Source organism: Tubulanus polymorphus, chromosome 2, assembly GCF_964204645.1.
Source record: "Tubulanus polymorphus chromosome 2, tnTubPoly1.2, whole genome shotgun sequence".
NCBI classification, from domain to species: domain Eukaryota; kingdom Metazoa; phylum Nemertea; class Palaeonemertea; order Tubulaniformes; family Tubulanidae; genus Tubulanus; species Tubulanus polymorphus.
In genome coordinates, this window is record NC_134026.1 from 20,236,039 (window position 1) to 20,253,076 (window position 17,038).

At 38.9% G+C, this 17,038-nt stretch overlaps 2 protein-coding genes across 2 annotated transcripts; one reads left to right on the top strand and one right to left on the bottom strand.

Moving 5' to 3' along the window:
• Positions 1 to 273: 273 nt before the first annotated feature.
• LOC141898370 (E3 ubiquitin-protein ligase TM129-like) lies at positions 274 to 3,863 on the top strand. Its single transcript, XM_074784222.1, has 4 exons — positions 274 to 578; positions 1,326 to 1,818; positions 2,591 to 2,750; positions 2,968 to 3,863. The coding sequence occupies exons 1-4, from the start codon at positions 311 to 313 to the stop codon at positions 3,214 to 3,216; spliced, it is 1,170 nt and encodes a 389-aa protein (XP_074640323.1). The 5' UTR covers positions 274 to 310; the 3' UTR covers positions 3,217 to 3,863.
• Positions 3,864 to 3,907: 44 nt separating this feature from the next.
• Positions 3,908 to 16,307, bottom strand: LOC141898369 (DNA topoisomerase 3-beta-1-like). The gene is made up of 17 exons (XM_074784221.1): positions 15,968 to 16,307; positions 15,486 to 15,563; positions 14,956 to 15,072; positions 13,966 to 14,133; positions 12,956 to 13,090; positions 11,197 to 11,309; positions 10,434 to 10,525; positions 9,971 to 10,079; positions 9,742 to 9,825; positions 9,404 to 9,524; positions 8,871 to 9,053; positions 7,761 to 7,970; positions 7,164 to 7,381; positions 6,109 to 6,289; positions 5,791 to 5,990; positions 5,262 to 5,367; positions 3,908 to 4,754 (listed from the first exon to the last, which is right to left on the bottom strand). Exons 1-17 carry the CDS (start codon positions 16,199 to 16,201, stop codon positions 4,572 to 4,574), a joined length of 2,532 nt encoding a protein of 843 aa, XP_074640322.1. The 5' UTR covers positions 16,202 to 16,307; the 3' UTR covers positions 3,908 to 4,571.
• Positions 16,308 to 17,038: the final 731 nt, after the last annotated feature.

Genomic DNA, 17,038 nt, shown 5'->3' on the forward strand with positions numbered 1-17,038 from the left:
TCGAATCCTACGCGCGGGGAGAATCTTCAGCGAAACGCCGAAAACTTTAAACAACCGAAAATAAACTGCTAATGTCAGTTCAAATGCATCCAAAATTTAGATCATGATATATTAGAATGATCGAAATCAATTGATGAAACTGTTTGTGTAGTTTCTTCGCTGGATCTGCTTTTAACATTTGCTTTGAAGCAATAAATTCTTAATTGAAAAAGGTATCCCGTTGACCTACATTCTCTCATGGCATTTCCGGGTTTTCTAAGGGTTTCCCCACTGTTGACGTTTCTACCTTTCTGGTGTCGGACGTCGTTTGATGGATTTCGATGAGTTTGAGAGTGAAGATATCGGGCTGTTAGAAGAAAACACAGTGCCCTATATGGCGACAGTAGAAGTGATCTACACGCTGGGCTATATTCTGTTCAGTTGGTGCCTGGTTGCACCGCCGACCGAGTTCGTTTCAGCCGGATTTACGATTCAAAACGTTCTGGCAAATTATCTGGGAAGCGAAGATCTGAATTTTATTTACTACCATATCAAGAGGACAACCGCAACGGCCCTCGTCCATTCAGTTATTCCACTTGGTACGAATTAATGAATTAAATTTTTCCTCAAATTCCCCTAAAACTGGTACATTCCATTCCTCTTCTGTACTTTAAATTACTTGTCAATGGAAAAACAAGCCTAGTTGAACTTTTTGTGGTACAGGTCTTGACACCCCTTAAATGCAAGTCAGCCTAAAGAAATCCAACCTACAATGAAATCTCCTGGATGCCTTAGGCCTACTCGAATGTCCTGGCTTGTACATTCCAGATTTTAGGCTATTAACTTCTATGTGATAAGCCCTTCTACATTTACTGGATCCACCATTATATCCTCTCTGATGAAAATTAAAATTTTTTGCAAGATGACAAATTGCTAAATATTGAAGTGACATGTTTTGATAGGCTAATTTCTTTAAATCTTAAATCGAAATAGGCCTAGGCCTGTTTCTTTTTAGGGTTTGAAGTAGAACCCCGCTTACTCCGGATGAAGACCAACAAAATTCATCTGGTTAATGAGAAATCTGAATGAAACATATTTTACATAGGCCTACAGGTATTATTGGTGGAGATCCTGGATCCAGTTCCAGAGTTAAGATTTGACTCTATAGAGTTAAAACATCGAAAATTAACTAATTTTAACTCTTTGAGTTAACTCTAATTCACAACGGTGGAACTGGATCCTGATTATCAAAATCTGGATTAAACTGATACGGATTAAGCAGGCGGATTAAGCACACACTTGACTTTTCTATAACGATGAAACATAGTTTTTTTCGAATTTTCCAGGATATTATTTCGGTCTCGGTATCTGCTGTCCACATCTTCACTTATTGTACGTTTGGAAAGCGACATTATTTTGGAAACTCTATCTCATCACGGCCCTGATCATCATATTCGCAGCGGCCTATCTCGCTTACCAATGGTCGAGGGACAACTGGAACGAACATCCGATCGCCAAAACTCTCGCTGTTCACACGAACTCATCGAACGCAAGCCTTAACAGCACATCGTGGCGCGACGTCGCTTCGAGTATAAACGTTGAATTTCGTCGCGTCGACAAATTCACGACCGGTCCGATCGGACGGCGTATGATCGTCACCGATTCGTGGATCGTGAAAACAACGACGTATTTCGTACACGTCGCTCACCAGACGGATATTCACTTGACGCTGAGTCATTCCGAGGAGCACGCGATTACGCACGACGGCAATCCCGGCTCGCAGTATTTACAGATCAGCGTCGTCAGTGCCAACGACAAGGTCGAACCCTTCCAGATCAGGTGCGAAAATGAATCGAATTCTTAAAATACATTCGCAATCACAGGGATTCATCTTCGTGGTTGGTTCCCACAGAACAGGGAAAAAATATTTGGGAATTTGAGAAATTTTCCTCTAGTCAGGGAAATATTTTGGAAATTCATTTACATTTCACATATTTCATTTGCCAATGGCAACTTACTTCGTCAATTTCCCTTGAAAATCACCGTGTTAGATTACATTAGTTTTCAAAATGAATTTTATTGTCACTGTGATTTTATTTTGGCTATATCTCGTTGTTGGCAATGAATGCGTAAACTTTTTTTGATTTATGGAAATAAGAGAATCTTCAGCGATGTATGATTAATATGCACAGTTGGTGTTGCTAAAACTATGAACCTCTAAGATCCTCTTTGATTTATTGATACTAATAATAGTGGACCCGTGTCAAAGACAAACTTCAGGGCACCAGAAAATCTGTTCGATAACCGATAGTTTTTAAATTGGCATATATGGATCAAATTCTAGGTTCGTAAAACAGTATCAAATAAATCATAATATCCAAGGTCGTTGAGGTTCTATTGTTATTAACCTACTGGATAAGACCATGTGCCTAAGGTTTGCAAATATTTCGGCCCTTTCCCACATATATAGGATATATAGGATAGGACGTATAATGGACGATTCTCCTGGTTCAGGTTGTTATTGGTTGAATATGAAAAGAAGGATGACCTTGAATTTATTGAACTGGGGTGGAACGCTTTTGTTCATAATCTCAATTTTCCCATTTTTCAGACTGAATTCATTAGAGTACAGCGATCTTCTGAATAAACTTAAACAGCCTATACGTAACGTGAGAAATATTGTCGTACAGCAGTCGCTGAGCGAACGATTTGTGGCAGCATTTAAGGATCAAGTGGAAGCCAATAGTCGCTTCGTAAAACCAGCTAGCATGGTGAGTACTGAAGGATCAATTCATGCATGTGAATACAGAAACACTAAGCTTATCTCTGCCCAAGGGCAACTTCCTCCATTAAAATTTAGAAGTCCTGAAATTCGCGAAGTATTTCATGGATGATTATTCAATTTTTCCAAATGAAAGTTTACAGAGATTCTGCTGCCGTACCAGTTAACATTACATACCATCCTCAGTACGTCATTTTTGTTTCTAGGAAGTTGAAACTTGTATCGGCTGCATGCAAAAAGAATCCGATGTCAAACTGAACAAAGTCTGTCACGATTTAAACGAAGGCGACTGCGTTCAGTGTTACTGTCGCCCGATGTGGTGTTTAGAGTGTATGGGTAAATGGTTCGCCAGCCGTCAAAATCAACAGGAACCAGACACGTGGATGTCCTGTAAAGCTCCTTGTCCGACGTGCCGCTCAAAATTTTGTATGCTAGACATTTGTAAAATCATTTGATACAAGTTCTACTCTACGCTCAATACTTTTTCCCTATTTTACACACAGACTTACTATGAGGAGTTCACAAAATATTTTATCCAACTTTGATTTCCAAATAATCAAAGATCATCAATGACATATTATGTGCGAACATTCTCTTTAACTTTTTGTTTGATTTTTGGCATCAAGTGTCATCGACTACTTAGGCTAAAATAAAATGTTTCCTAGTTTCTCCTGATTGCCTGGGTCATTTTGTGAACTGCAATAAAATTTCAGTTCATTTCTTTAACTGCTGGGTCAATTATGGTTAGCTTGATCATTAGTTTTTTTAAAGTAATATCCAGGGTTGACATTAAGCTGAGCTGAAATGAGGAACAAGGTATCAATTTCTTTTAGCCTTATCAGTTCCAAATTGTACTCGGATTCCCAGTTGGAACGTAGAGCATAAACATGTGATATTCTAAAAATACAGTAGAGAACTCACTTAATTTGGATGACTAAGGACTGCACAGACTTCGAAAATACGAATTATGTATAATAGTTTACGTTTCCAGGTCATATGGCCAAATATTTCCTCTGAAATAAGTGAAGATCCAGATTAAAAAATCAAAATTAGGTGAGTTCTGTACATTCACTCCCGCAGAAAAACTAATGTATACTGATAAAATATATTTTCCTTTTAAAATAAAATTTCATTTATTTCAAGGAAATGGTCGTACCACTCTATGTTTTAGATCACGAGATATTGTTTTAATTTAACTACGCATAATAATGAGTCTGTAAATCTACGTAAATTGATATATTTTGATCGTTTTCACAGTTGCTGGCAGTGTTATTCGTAATACGCGCGCTTGAAGAAGAGTTCGTTTATATCCTCAACAAATTATTAAATGCTGTATATATACCGGGGCAGTACTACGTCAACTCGATCTGCCACCTAACGATATCTCGAGACGTAGCCGAATCTCAATGATGGAGAGTTTATCGAGGCGGAAGTTGGTAACACGTCAACTGCCAACAGGATACCATTGCCACCACGTTGAGATCTTGTCATTCGTTGCTTCGCCAATAGCAACAGCGTAGCAGAGTTTATGCAGGAAAACGATGGCGATATTCATTACCATTGGGTTATCCGAGGTCTGCCACCCCGAAAGAGCTCGTTTACGATTCCCATTATTTTGCCGCTTACGCAACAGGAGTCGTACAGTTCATTATCGACTGAAAGCAGTAACGAAGTCACGATTCATTCCCTGCCCTCAATACTGAGCTACGGTTGTGTTTACTATCGGCTGTGGCGATCTGGAAGAACGTTGAAGTAGAATAATAACCTCGACAGCAGACGTGTTTCATTACGTGTGTATTGTATCGTGTATTTAACGATTGCGCCCGCGACCCCGTCCACGGCCTCTACCCCGTCCACGGCCCCGCGACGACGACGGTTTACTGTTCGGTCGTCGGGTCCTCGCGTGGTGCAGCTCGACTAACGGTTTGAATATTTCGTCGCAGTAGACGCAGCCGGTGTGCTGGGTCTCGTCATTCGGCAGTGGAGTCTTGAACTATAAAGAGACATCGATCGATGATATGATTTGAGCTTTCAAAACATCAGTACATTACATTACTCTTACTGTAGGTTATCTTCTAAGAAATGTTTCCAAAGAATGTTGGCAAGAAAAATCTATTTACAAAATTAACCATTACATCAATGTGCGCACAGTTAACTCCTCGTAATCGTAATTGTTTCAAATCACATGTCACTTAATTCAAACACAAATATTAGAACAGTCACAATAGAGTATATCACCAGTTGTCCAGTGTCTTATATTACAATATTTTGTATTTACTGATGCTACTTCGTATTCTAATCTAATTCGTTACAAAAACCTAATTATCATTAATATATATACAGAATTTCCATTTTCTAATTCAAATTATTAGTATATCTGTATGATTTGAGTTTGGAGGAGTCTACACTTGTGTATGCTTGCACTACTTATTGATTCGGCCGAATACAACGTACTTTATACCAAGCGCTACTACATACGGACTGAAATTCGTAAACCTACCTTATTAAAATCGACGCTGAGTAGATTAGCGTCGCATTGCGTGCAGCTTTCAGGCGAAACAATTACTCTGTGCGCATTCTCAAACATATTGATTACAATATTGCACCTGAAAAGAGACATCAGGCTTATTGATAACTATAATCAATAATTTTCTAATTTCTAAAATCTCGGTCACTATTTTGTATTAATTACTACGTATACTAAATCTTTATTCACGACTTTCTTACAATAAATGCTGAATTAAATTAATTTATAACAGATACGAAAGATATATCTTAGTATCGACAATCATCAAGTTAACAAGAAAAAGGAATCAGTTCCCTGTGGGGGATGGTAACAGGATTTAACTACAGGGTTCAAACCATTATAACTTAAGTAAGTTTAAACAAAATAACTATTTTTACTAAATTAGAAGCGGTAAACATCTAAGTTATCGAAAAAAATTTCAACAGCTGAAAAATCACATTTCTTGTCATATGAGGTCCTAAAATGATCCACCGGTAAACATAAGAAATGAAACCACACGTACTTATTACAGGCAATCTTCCATTTCGGGGCAGACGTAGGATCTAATACCAGAACACCATTCTCGCATTCAACGCAGCTCGACACACCAAGATTTATAAGACTGTGCTGACAGGTCGGATGTGTACATTCATTGCATCCCATTGCTTTTCTCATGTCCGGGAACGGAGCGTTGTTGTAGCAATACGGACACAACGGATAACACTGAAAATAAAGGATATCGAAAAAAATTCCATTATCATAATTATTTTATCATGGCCAACCTCCAAGCGACTCCATGGCAGGCAGAGTCGACTGTATTTCAAAGACTAGAGACGGATACCTTTCCTTTAGCACCCGTTGTCCAAAGTACCAATTCGAAGTCATCTAAAGGACATTTCAGTTCTTTGTAGAGTTTAATCGTTCCGTTCTGCGGTAGGCTGTACGTTTCATCACAGCATGAACAGTGCAAGCGACTGGGTTTGGCCGATATCAATTTCATAAACCGCCGACATTTACCACATCTGCAGAAATGAGACAAGACAGTGCTACAGGCATTTCATTCACATGTAGGCAGGGTCCCTTCTAAACACAAGATGCTTTTTTAAATGAAGGTGCTTGAAACTCCTTTAATTCAAGCACAATTTCAGAAACTCCTTTAAAACTCCATCAATTTTGAGAAATAGGCAGTTAGATACTTTTTAGAAGTTGTACATTAGACTATGCCTAAATCAATACAGTGGGAACCAGGGTCTTTTGTTTCCCTAGGTGGTTACGGAACTAGAAACTGGGGTGAGGTAATGTAAAGGATAAAAGATTTGCTTATAAAACCACCTAATTAACAGTTTACAGAGATAAAGAGTACCGATTTAGGAGGGGTCTACCCTAATTGAGTAACAAATTGATGCAGGCGCTTCTTTGAAATTTTCTTCTTTAAAACTCCTTATATCCAGGAATGACTGATCTGGAAGGGACCCTGGTAGGTATGCTAAAACCTCATTCCAGAATTGCAAGACTTTTTGAGGAGTATTCAAGAAGAGAATATGAAAATACGAGGTATCCAATGATAATATCAAGAATTCTATCATCTGAAGTTGAGCGAGGGTAGGAGGCTAGGAACTATAGGATTTTTAGAGTTATTTCTCAAAATTCAAGGTCCTTGAAAATTTAAAATCATTCTTCAACATTGAGTTTTCAATGATTCAAGAAGTAGTATGATGAAACAATACTGTGAATTAATCGATGCGCATTTGTTATATACTGGTAGGCATTGGAAAAATATCCCTCCACCAAAAAAGATGGCTGCTCCCCAAAATGGTACAATGATATCCATTACTATGCTGACCATAATGCTACGTATATGCATTGAGCCTATAGTTATCTAGAGATGATATTCACCTAGATAAAGGTTTCCCCGTTTCGGCCAACGGAGAAAAAGACACTTCGAAAAGCTCGTCCATTCCGAATATGTTCTCGACGAAATACTTGAATTTCCGATGAAATATGTCGAGATCGTGTTGCAACACGGCGTTGAAGTTCGCTTTGCCCAACGCGATTAAATTCAGTTGTTGTTCGACCGCCGATCGCATAGTCGACAAAACCAGGTCGGGATCAGTCTAAAAATCAAGTATAAGTTAAATGACGACTTGAAATTAACAAGGGCGGAGTTAGGGTTGTGGATTGGGTGAAATGGTCAAACCCCTTCAAATTTCGAATATGTCCTCCAAAAATTTTGAAAAAATTTTTTGCAAAGATTACAAAAAGACGAAAAATGAATTCAAATGGGCCCTAATAAAGGCCAGAAAAGCCTGTTTGTCCCAAGTTTTCTGTGGGAGGGCCATCAGAGAACCCCATGTTCCTAATGTAGCACTCGCATTGCGTAATCTGTCCTTTTCAAATAAAGTGCCCATTCCAATTGTGGTCCGTCGTTCCTTTCAAAGAATTCTAGATCCGACCTTTATTAAGTGACGAAGAATTGAAGATGGCCTAACTTACCTTCTGATATCCGTGCACGAGAACGACGCCGAGAGTTGTCGGTTTCAGCTTACGTCCACTCATCACCGTAACGTAGTTCCTTTCGCAGATGTTGTTGATATGAACGGGAATACTGGCATCGGTGCCGATTCCGTGCTTCTCCATCAACGTGATCAGCTCGGACTCCGTGAGATAATCCGGAGGACTCGTCTGGCGTTCTACTAGTTTAACCTATAGCAGGTAGATAAAGATAGTGTGTACAAAGTCTGTTAAGTGACGATGAATATACCAAATTCTTCTTTCCAAAGGAAATCACGAACTAGTAAGCCGTCAAAATGTCAGAAAATAAAGCGCTAGATTTTCAACTGTTAACTGTTGGTTTTGCTCATTAACTCTGCATACTGAGATTACCGGTAATATCAGTCTACCAGTCGTGTCAGGAATACGATGAACAAATAAGAAGAAATAAGCTATTCATAACGCGAACACAAGACGAAAACTTCAGGGATGCGAAATCAATTCCGATACCAAGAAATAAACTGTAGTTGGGGACAACAGAATATTTTTAGGGCATTACCATGTAAATTATAGGTTGGTATCTCATCGCAGGTATCGATCTGCAGCTTGAAACCAACCTCGCCGAAATTTTACCATCGTAGTATGAAATGAAGTCTTGGACGATCGCAATTCAACAATACCGTAGTGTATGTTGATTGTATGATTCAATGGCATTCCATTTGTGAATTCATTTTCCATTAAAAATGGATGTATTAAATGAAGCTGTGTCAAAATGCAAGTTTTTTTCATTTAATAACTTTATTTATCATGAATAATTATTCAAACTGTTATAGCAGTGAGAAGATGAACACTGTCTTTTTTGTCTGGTAGAATCAACATTTCTTGTGACCCGAAAATACTGTAGGTGGTAGAAAACTGTACTCGGCGTATAAGTCGAGGTCAATAATTTAGTGGTAAAATTAAGGATTAAAAACTCGACTTATACGCCGGTTTTTACGGTAATTGACAGAGGGGACTGATCTAGGCAGATTGATACATGCACTACAACTCTGATGAGTCACCGCGCGAAGGCTTCGTAGATCCGTTAGTTTTCTGGAAAAAGTGTAACTGTACCTCATTTATCGAACACATTTCGTCTTTAGTGAAATTCGGTAGCGTTTCATCTTGAGTGACTGCCTGCCAGCTCATCACCGCAGTGTAACCATCCACCAGTCGGCGTTTGCCGCTACACGTGAACATTTCCTCGCCGATTTCAAACAGCACCGTCGTCTGCATGTATCTACTGTCTGGACTGACCTATAACGTGCGACGCCAAAAGGAATCATTTAAATTCAAGGATGTTTTAGAATAAAAGCCATGATGGTAAATCAGAGCGAACAGTAATACAGTATGAAGAATTATCATCTGGAATTAATAAACGGACGAATGCACAGATGGACAAGGTGATCACGATGAAATTTCTTAGACCTAAATACAACTCGGACATGAATTCTGAGCTCCACGGTATACGGCATAAAATGGCGATCACGATAATTTTCAACACTAGAATTTTTCATGGTTTTTTTCCCATTTTTTCCACAAATTTTCAAGCAGATATCCCTTTTTCAAATGTTTCACATCAATTTAACCCAAGTAATGATACACACCGTAGCTATGAAATGTCGTGTGATGTAGTCGTATAAACGCCACGCGTCGCCTCCCAATTCAGATTCACTAGCGGGCTTCATAGGGGTTATAGGTGGATGGTCTCCGGCGTCAACACCCTTACTATGGACGAAAACAAACCGTATCATTCACAAGATCGGATAAAATATGTTCCGAAAAGAAACAGTCAAAACTTAAAGACCATTTTGAATCGTTCAATAGGCCTTGAACTGTAAAATCTGTTGAGCTAATCCCAAGCAACATTGCATGGCTAATTAGTAAGAAATATTAGTAAGAATTGCGATTTGCGCATAATTCTATCACAAACTCGAAATCTTACCGGGGTTTCTGTAATCCAGATGACAGCAAATCGCGAACGTATTCACCCCATTGAGAACTGGATTGTTGCGGTTTAAGCGTGCCTCTGTAGAAAATAAGATTTACAAAATCGGCCATTAAAATGTTGTCCAAAAAAGCTGTACTTGTGGCTATGAATTTCCGTTAAACTGGAACCGTAAAAGCATTATTTCGTACTTTTTCGCCATTCATTAGTCGCCCATTTCACTTACTTCAGATCGAAATTGTCCGGATAATGCGTCGTTTCTGTTCTGGGATAACTGATGTAACCTTGAGTATATAGACGCTCGGCTATCTGCATCGTATGATGAGGACTCATTCCTGAAATAGTGGCAAAAAACATTGTATTGTTTCAATCGCAATTTTACATTCACTGTTCCTTTTTATCTGCCCGTTATCTTTCAGGGCCTAGTCACATAGAGATAAGTGCGATTAACTTAATCGTTTTTTACAAAAGAAACTAATTTTTTTTCATGATAGCCGAAATAGCCGAGTTTTTGTTCAGGGCCCAGTTTCATAGACTGGGTATCAAAGTTATCCCTAGGGATAAATCGTCAATCCGGGTGACAACCACCATAGTAACAATGAGAAACCATGGTTATAACTGACAAATTTCAAAATGTTCCCAGGGACTATCTTTCTTCCACCTCTATAAAACCCAGCCCTGGTGTTTACCTAATTTAGAACTTCCTACTCGCAGCAATTCCACTGTATTCAGAGCGAGCGGACGAGTTTTCGTTTTTTCTTTCTGTACGATATCGACAACTCTGAAATGAGAAATCAATTGATATGAACGATTCCTTCACTAGCAATTGAACTACACTTACCAATTACTCTTTTAAATCCCTTTAACCACCCAGCATCACTCAAGGCCCAGTTTCATGAAGAAATTGCACTCTAATTTTTGGTTTAGTTGTTATTTGCCACTCGGTAAGAGGCTTTTAGCCTACAATCAGTCGCCTCGATGTCCCACTATTCAATTCAAGTTCAATTTGCAGGAGGAGACTGGTAAACGTACTGTCTGGCTTCCCAAACTTTATCAAGTGTGTGAAGTTTATGAAACTATTTACAGATGGGGCCCAAGACAACCCTGTTTGGTAATGGGGACAACGATTCAAACTTAACCATCTTGAGCTTAAGACTTTTTTCATGAAACTGGAATCAATACATTTTCGGCATGTTTAAACCACTCACCCACTGTTCGCATCTCTACGCAAAATACAATTTTTTTCAGTTTTTTTTTCTTTCGATCAGGACCCAGTTCTACAGTTCTGTGTTAAGATTTGACTCAGAGAGCTAACTCCTCAAAAATGAAATAACTCTATCTCTCTGAGTCAATTCTAACTCGCGACCGCGGAACTGGATCCTGATAATCTTCGATGCGGACGCCTTAGATAATAGTTTTACATTAACAGTAATCGGGTCGTTTTTCGTTTACCTTGCTGCCTCGGCTCCTTTGATGATATTGAGAAACATTTGAGCGACTTCTTTATCGAAACTACGAACGCGATCCCAATCAATCGACAGAACCCGGCCTTGTGGATGGGCCACCTGAAAATGGCGTGAAGACGGAAATAAAGCGACAGTTTTTGTAAATAAATGATCAATTGACATTTTTCAACACTGTTGTCCCTTTTCATTCACTGCCATACGATAGAGAGGGAAATAATTTTGCCGTTCAATAATTCTTCTCCCAGTAGCCTCTCCTGACAGGGATCAGGATTTATCTCTTTCGACCAAAATTGTGATTCAAATAATTCTGCCAGCCAGTGCTTTATAGTTCATATCGCAAATGAAACATTACTTTCACAACAGATACGGAGATAAAGCCTGTTAATATTTCATTTCAAGATAAAGCAAAATTACCAACTAGGGGTCCAGGGACACCATGCCCACTTGGGAAGTGGTTTCAAATGCTCAACAATCTAACAATTTCAATATTCAACGCCCTCTGGTGACCATATACAAACTTGAAACTCAATACAATCATAAAACATGTCAGCAGCTACGATTTTGTAATTGATTGTGATAACAAAAAATGCCTCGTTACTAATTTAATATGGAAATACTAAGTTAATCTACTATTCAACGCCCCCTGGTGACCATATTCAAAACCCAATAACCTTGTAACTCACCATATTCATAGAACATGTCATGAACTACAACTTTGCAATTGATCATGGTAACAAAATATGCCTAGGTACCAATATAATAAGGAAATACCAGGTTATTCTACTATTCAACCCCCCTGGTGACCATATAGAATAACTAATTTCCTTAAAACTCACCACAATCATAGATGATGTCATGAGCTACAACTTTGCAATTGATTGCGGTAACAAAATATGTACAAATTGGTACAAATATAATATAGAAATACTAAGATATTGTATTATTCAACGCCCCCTGGTGGCCATATACAAAAAACAATGAACTTGAAACTCACCCCAATCATAGAACACGTTATACGCTACAACTTTCTAATTCATTGTTGTAACAAAATATGCTTAGGTAACAATATAATGTCGAAAAACTTTTTCCCACCTACGAATGAGTACTAATGACACCAAGATGGCCGCCAATTGCGTCATAATAAGCGGATCAAAAATACCTATCTCAGGTATAAAACATCCCTTTACAAAGAATACCCATCACAAATTGCAATGAGAAATGGCAAACCAGTAGGAAGCTACAGGACCTAGAATTCTGGTCAAAATTGACATTTTTGGGCACTAAAAAGGTCATAGGACGGCCATCTTGAGTCAGATGGACCCAATTTTTCTTATGCTGATGGGCCCTTGGTAGATTCAAATATATTCGAAAGATCAAGGTAATTGATCATATCGTCTTGATATCGTCTCAATTTCCCTCGTAAACTTCGAAAATGTGTAAAAAGTGCTGATTTTGGCGAACAACAATGGCTGCCAGTCGGCCATCTTGATTCTGATAGGGCCAGTTTTTGGGCTGAAGATGTGTCTAGGGTAGATACATGTATAAACCAAATATCAAGACATTACCTTGAAGCGTCTTCATAACTTCCCAAAATAACTGGATTCCGTCTACGGACGGACGACGGACGAAAAGTGAACGCAATAGCCCGCTGGGACTCAAGTCCCAAGTGGGCTAAAAAGGTGGAAAATTCATGGTCTGTGTATCGAGATGGATAGGCAGTGAAATAGTTAAGCAGGTTCACGTACCTGAACTTGCAAAACCCAAAATGGCTCGGGTTTAAATGATTGTATCTTATCGTGTCTTTCGACACAGAATCCGAGGGTCGGGGTCTGACATGGTCCGTACGATATCAACGTGCTGTCCAAATCGCCATATTTACCCTGAATGAAAATAAATCACGAAACAACTAGACGCTTTAGAAAGAAATGGATGTTTGCATGAGATATAATTCACACTAATCGCAGGAGCCATGATTCCTAATAATAATAATAATTCATTTATTTCTATTAAGCAGTAAATCGATTCTAGGACAATTGCCCTCCCCCCCAAATAAAATCCTTTTTGATTTGGATTAACACCACCTAAATAATTTACTTAGAAATTCATTTGCATATTATTGAATATAGATTTATGAGATATAGAATACTGATATTGTTTGCAGATCAAAGACTTTAAATCAGTCCTTGAGTAATCAGAATTCGCCGACCAAATCAAAGGAAACTTAACTAGTCCACTTATTAGTGCATTATTTGGCTAATTTAGTGTAACTTAAGCCAATAAAAAACTTTAAATCAGTCCTAGAGTAATTAGCTGCACTTATTAGCTAGAGTTAGTTCACTTTGTCTAATTAATTAGAAGTAAATATCTGTGTAACTTTAAGATTAAAAAGATTTAATTGGGGGGGCCAACTGTCCTAGGGGGGCAATTATCCGGGGACAATCATCCGGGGGCAATTGTCCTGATACCCGTTAAATCTCATGACGACTCACAGCACTATACAGAAAAATATTCAACATTCCAGATAGTTTAAAATACAATATTCCCTTGGGTTAAAACATTTCAGTTATATCAAGTGTTATATCAATTTAGTTTTTGGCTTTATTTGTAGTTGTAGTTTTATTATAGGAGGTAATAGGCGTAGCCCGATGTTACATCATGGCTTGAACCTCTGAATAACGAATACTTTTTGCTCGGTCCCACAGGCATTCATTGTAGAGAGGTTTTACCGTATTCGAACTCCCGAGCGAGGACTCACCTGAAAATATTTCGTTTGGAATCGCGTGAAAGCGCAGCCTACGCGCAAATCGAGCTCTTGACGCGCGTCGACCGACAACGCTTCGTTCTGATTCGGCGATCCGAGATTGTTCATCGCGCGTTTGATATCCGTTTCGGTGATTGCACTAAATTTTGCGCGGAAAATCGTCTAAAAAGCGAGAGGAAAATAAATGCTGTATCTAGCGAACATTTCGGTGCCGCCGCAGCGCATGGAATTGAATCTAACTTCGGGGCCTAGTTTCATGAAAAAGTGTAAGCCTAAAACGATTAAGTTTGAATTGTTGTCCTCACTGAAGAAAACATGAAGTAACCAATAACAATTAAACCAAAGATTTGAGTTCAACTTTTTTGTGAAACTGTACCCAGTTATATTTGTCTAGGACCAGTCGCTCAAAGGTTGGTTAGGCTAAACTAACTAGTGGATAACTGACCACAAGGGCTCATAGGGCTTAAAACCCTGGCTTGAACTTTCTTTCCGAATTGAGCCCCCTGCGAACTAACATAGTGACAATCAAAGCTGCACTGTTATAATCATGTTATCTAGGCCTATATGAGTTCCTAACCAACTTAAGCAACTGGCCCCATGTCTCAATGGTTAGTTTGCCGAGATCATTTGCCAGAAGTTCCAAAACAAGATGCTAAATCCAGCCTCACTCCACGCGTAAAACGCATTGGTGAAGTAAATGGCCTTCTATTCAACTGACATCTAAGACATAAGCTTAAACTTTCTCCTGTTAAGGATCAGTTGAGAATCACAATATCCGTAATAAGACGATGAGTAAAAATCCTACAATAAATGTATGTGGATATCTAAAAGGTTTAAGAATTAGAAATATTTTGGCTGGTTGCTACCACCCTTATTCAGCCATTTTAGACTGAGGAAGGGTGATAGAACCATCCGAAATTAACTTTTTAGATTCATTCATTTATTGTGGGATTTTAACTCATCGTAAACTATATAAGTATGTACCTGTCCGCTATTGTTTCGATTCATTACATGTTTCACGGCATCGATGACTTCAAAGCAGATATTTTCACCTTCTTTGTCGCAATCCAACCAAAGTACTAGATAATCGCTGCCACGGCCCTGATCAGAATAATTCATGATTGAAAATGAAAGTTTTCGAATTGAAATCTTGATGAACTCGAGAAAGATAGCCCAGTGTTCTCCTGATGCTGGAATCTTAAAGGGACTGTATTATGACAGCAAGGCTTTCAATTCCCCCCCCCCCCCAAAAAAAAAAATACAGAAAAAATCAAAGCTTACTTTAGGTGTAATCTTCTATTTTGCCCAATAGCTCACTATGTTTCAAAGCAAATATAAGCATTGATAGATAAGATCCACTGTGGTAGGGGCAGATGATATTTTATAGGCCTAAGGGGTAGATCTTCACAGGGGGGTGGATGTAAAAGGCAAAGGGGTGGCCACCCTCTATAACCTTAAGTGGAGAACACTAAATCATATGTGTGTACTGTAAATTTGACTGTACAGGACTTTACCTCTTTTTCTAAGAAACTTGGCATATGTAGATTGGCAGTAGCTTCTTTTTTCTGAGTAGGCGCTGTGAACAATTCAGCCTAAAATAACACCATATAGACCAATATGATAGATTTAATATTTGGAAATTTACATCGGGACAGCCGACGTCACGGCAATCCTGAAGATGCATTCGGGAATTTGTGGCAGAGCGCCGATGACAGCATTTAGAGGACGTATTTCCAGTTCCTTTATAAATTAACCAACTTCAACAATCATTGCCTGTCGCGGCTTCAAGTAGTTAGTTACCGTAGCGACTGCAGTTTAGGTGTCCCTAATGGTTATGTCCCTAACCTAACCATAACACTATTCTTTAATGACACTAGCGCCACATAGTGGAAAGGTGACCTAAACTGCAGTTAGACCCTGGCGAGACTTGTACTACGAATTAAAACGAAATGATAGATGATAGGATAGGACAGCAAATACCGCTAGGCTTACTTACTGGATCCACTTTATCCCAGTTGTTATACTTTCCGATGAAATCAAGTGTCATCACATGTCCGCAAACAGATGTCATTTTAAAACGGACAGTTTCCCCGTTCAGTTTGCCGGTCCATTCATGAACCGAACAGGCGCCGTTCGATCCCTTCCGAGATTTTACATCTCCGTTCGACAGTATTTTAGCGAGCGACTGCGCCAACGACGGCTTCTCCGCCACCATCAACGCCGTCTTCATCTTCAATTTCTTTCAAAGCGAGCTCGATAACGCGAAAAAACCATCAAATTGGGCTATAAATATGAAATTCTTTCAGAGAAGTACCCTTGAGTGGATGCCAGTACCGCCGGGATTCCACGCTAGATGGCGTCATCATCAAAGTGGGTTCGAATCCGGGAAAAACTATTGGTGCCAAGCGTACGGAAGCCCAGGGCGAACTCTTTTATCAGATCGGAGAATCCGTTTGCCTCCAATCGTACTCTTTTATTGGTCACGTGACTTTTTGGAGTCTCCGAAACCTCCTTTCTGTCGAGGTGGTGTACGGAAGCCCCTAGGTGACATAAGAGATAATTTTTTTCATAATTTCGACTTAATAAGTCGAATTTCGACAAAATATGTCGAATTTCTACATAATAAGTCGAATTTCGTGTTAATTAAGTCGAAATTCGTGTTAATTAAGTCGAATTTCGACATCGAAATTGTGAAAAAATTTTCTCGTATGTCACCTAGGGGCTTCCGTACTAGCGAGTGTTCTGGTCTGCATTACACAGCGACTCGGTTCAACATAAAATTCCTTTAATCCTAAAACATTCCTGCCAGGCCGAAATTTCTTTTTGAAAATACTTTAATTTGAACAAAATGATCGAATCTCCTTCCATTTTAAGTATCAGGCAATGAGTTATCCAATTTTGTAGTGTGAATAACCAGGAATGACTGATCTGTAGGGTTCCTTCAGGAGTTTGACCTAATTTGGATGCATTATTTTAGGGTATAGGTTCACCAATATTCAGTGTAGAGGGCCTACTATCAAAGAATAGTAAGAATAACTTTCAGGTTGAAATTCTGTGGTTTCCATGT

What these genes read in the sequence shown, in the direction of transcription:
- LOC141898370 (XM_074784222.1), top strand. Translation starts at nt 311, where the DNA reads ATGGATTTCGATGAGTTTGAGAGTGAAGATATCGGGCTGTTAGAAGAA. An exon ending in CCATTCAGTTATTCCACTTG is followed by an intron (nt 579 to 1,325) that starts GTACGAATTAAT and finishes CGAATTTTCCAG; the next exon opens with GATATTATTTCGGTCTCGGT. An exon ending in TCGTAAAACCAGCTAGCATG is followed by an intron (nt 2,751 to 2,967) that starts GTGAGTACTGAA and finishes TTTTGTTTCTAG; the next exon opens with GAAGTTGAAACTTGTATCGG.
- LOC141898369 (XM_074784221.1), bottom strand. Translation starts at nt 16,201, where the DNA reads ATGAAGACGGCGTTGATGGTGGCGGAGAAGCCGTCGTTGGCGCAGTCG. An exon ending in TTTGGGTTTTGCAAGTTCAG is followed by an intron (nt 11,310 to 12,955) that starts GTACGTGAACCT and finishes CGCCATTTTCAG; the next exon opens with GTGGCCCATCCACAAGGCCG. An exon ending in CAACGGGTGCTAAAGGAAAG is followed by an intron (nt 5,991 to 6,108) that starts GTATCCGTCTCT and finishes CTTTATTTTCAG; the next exon opens with TGTTATCCGTTGTGTCCGTA.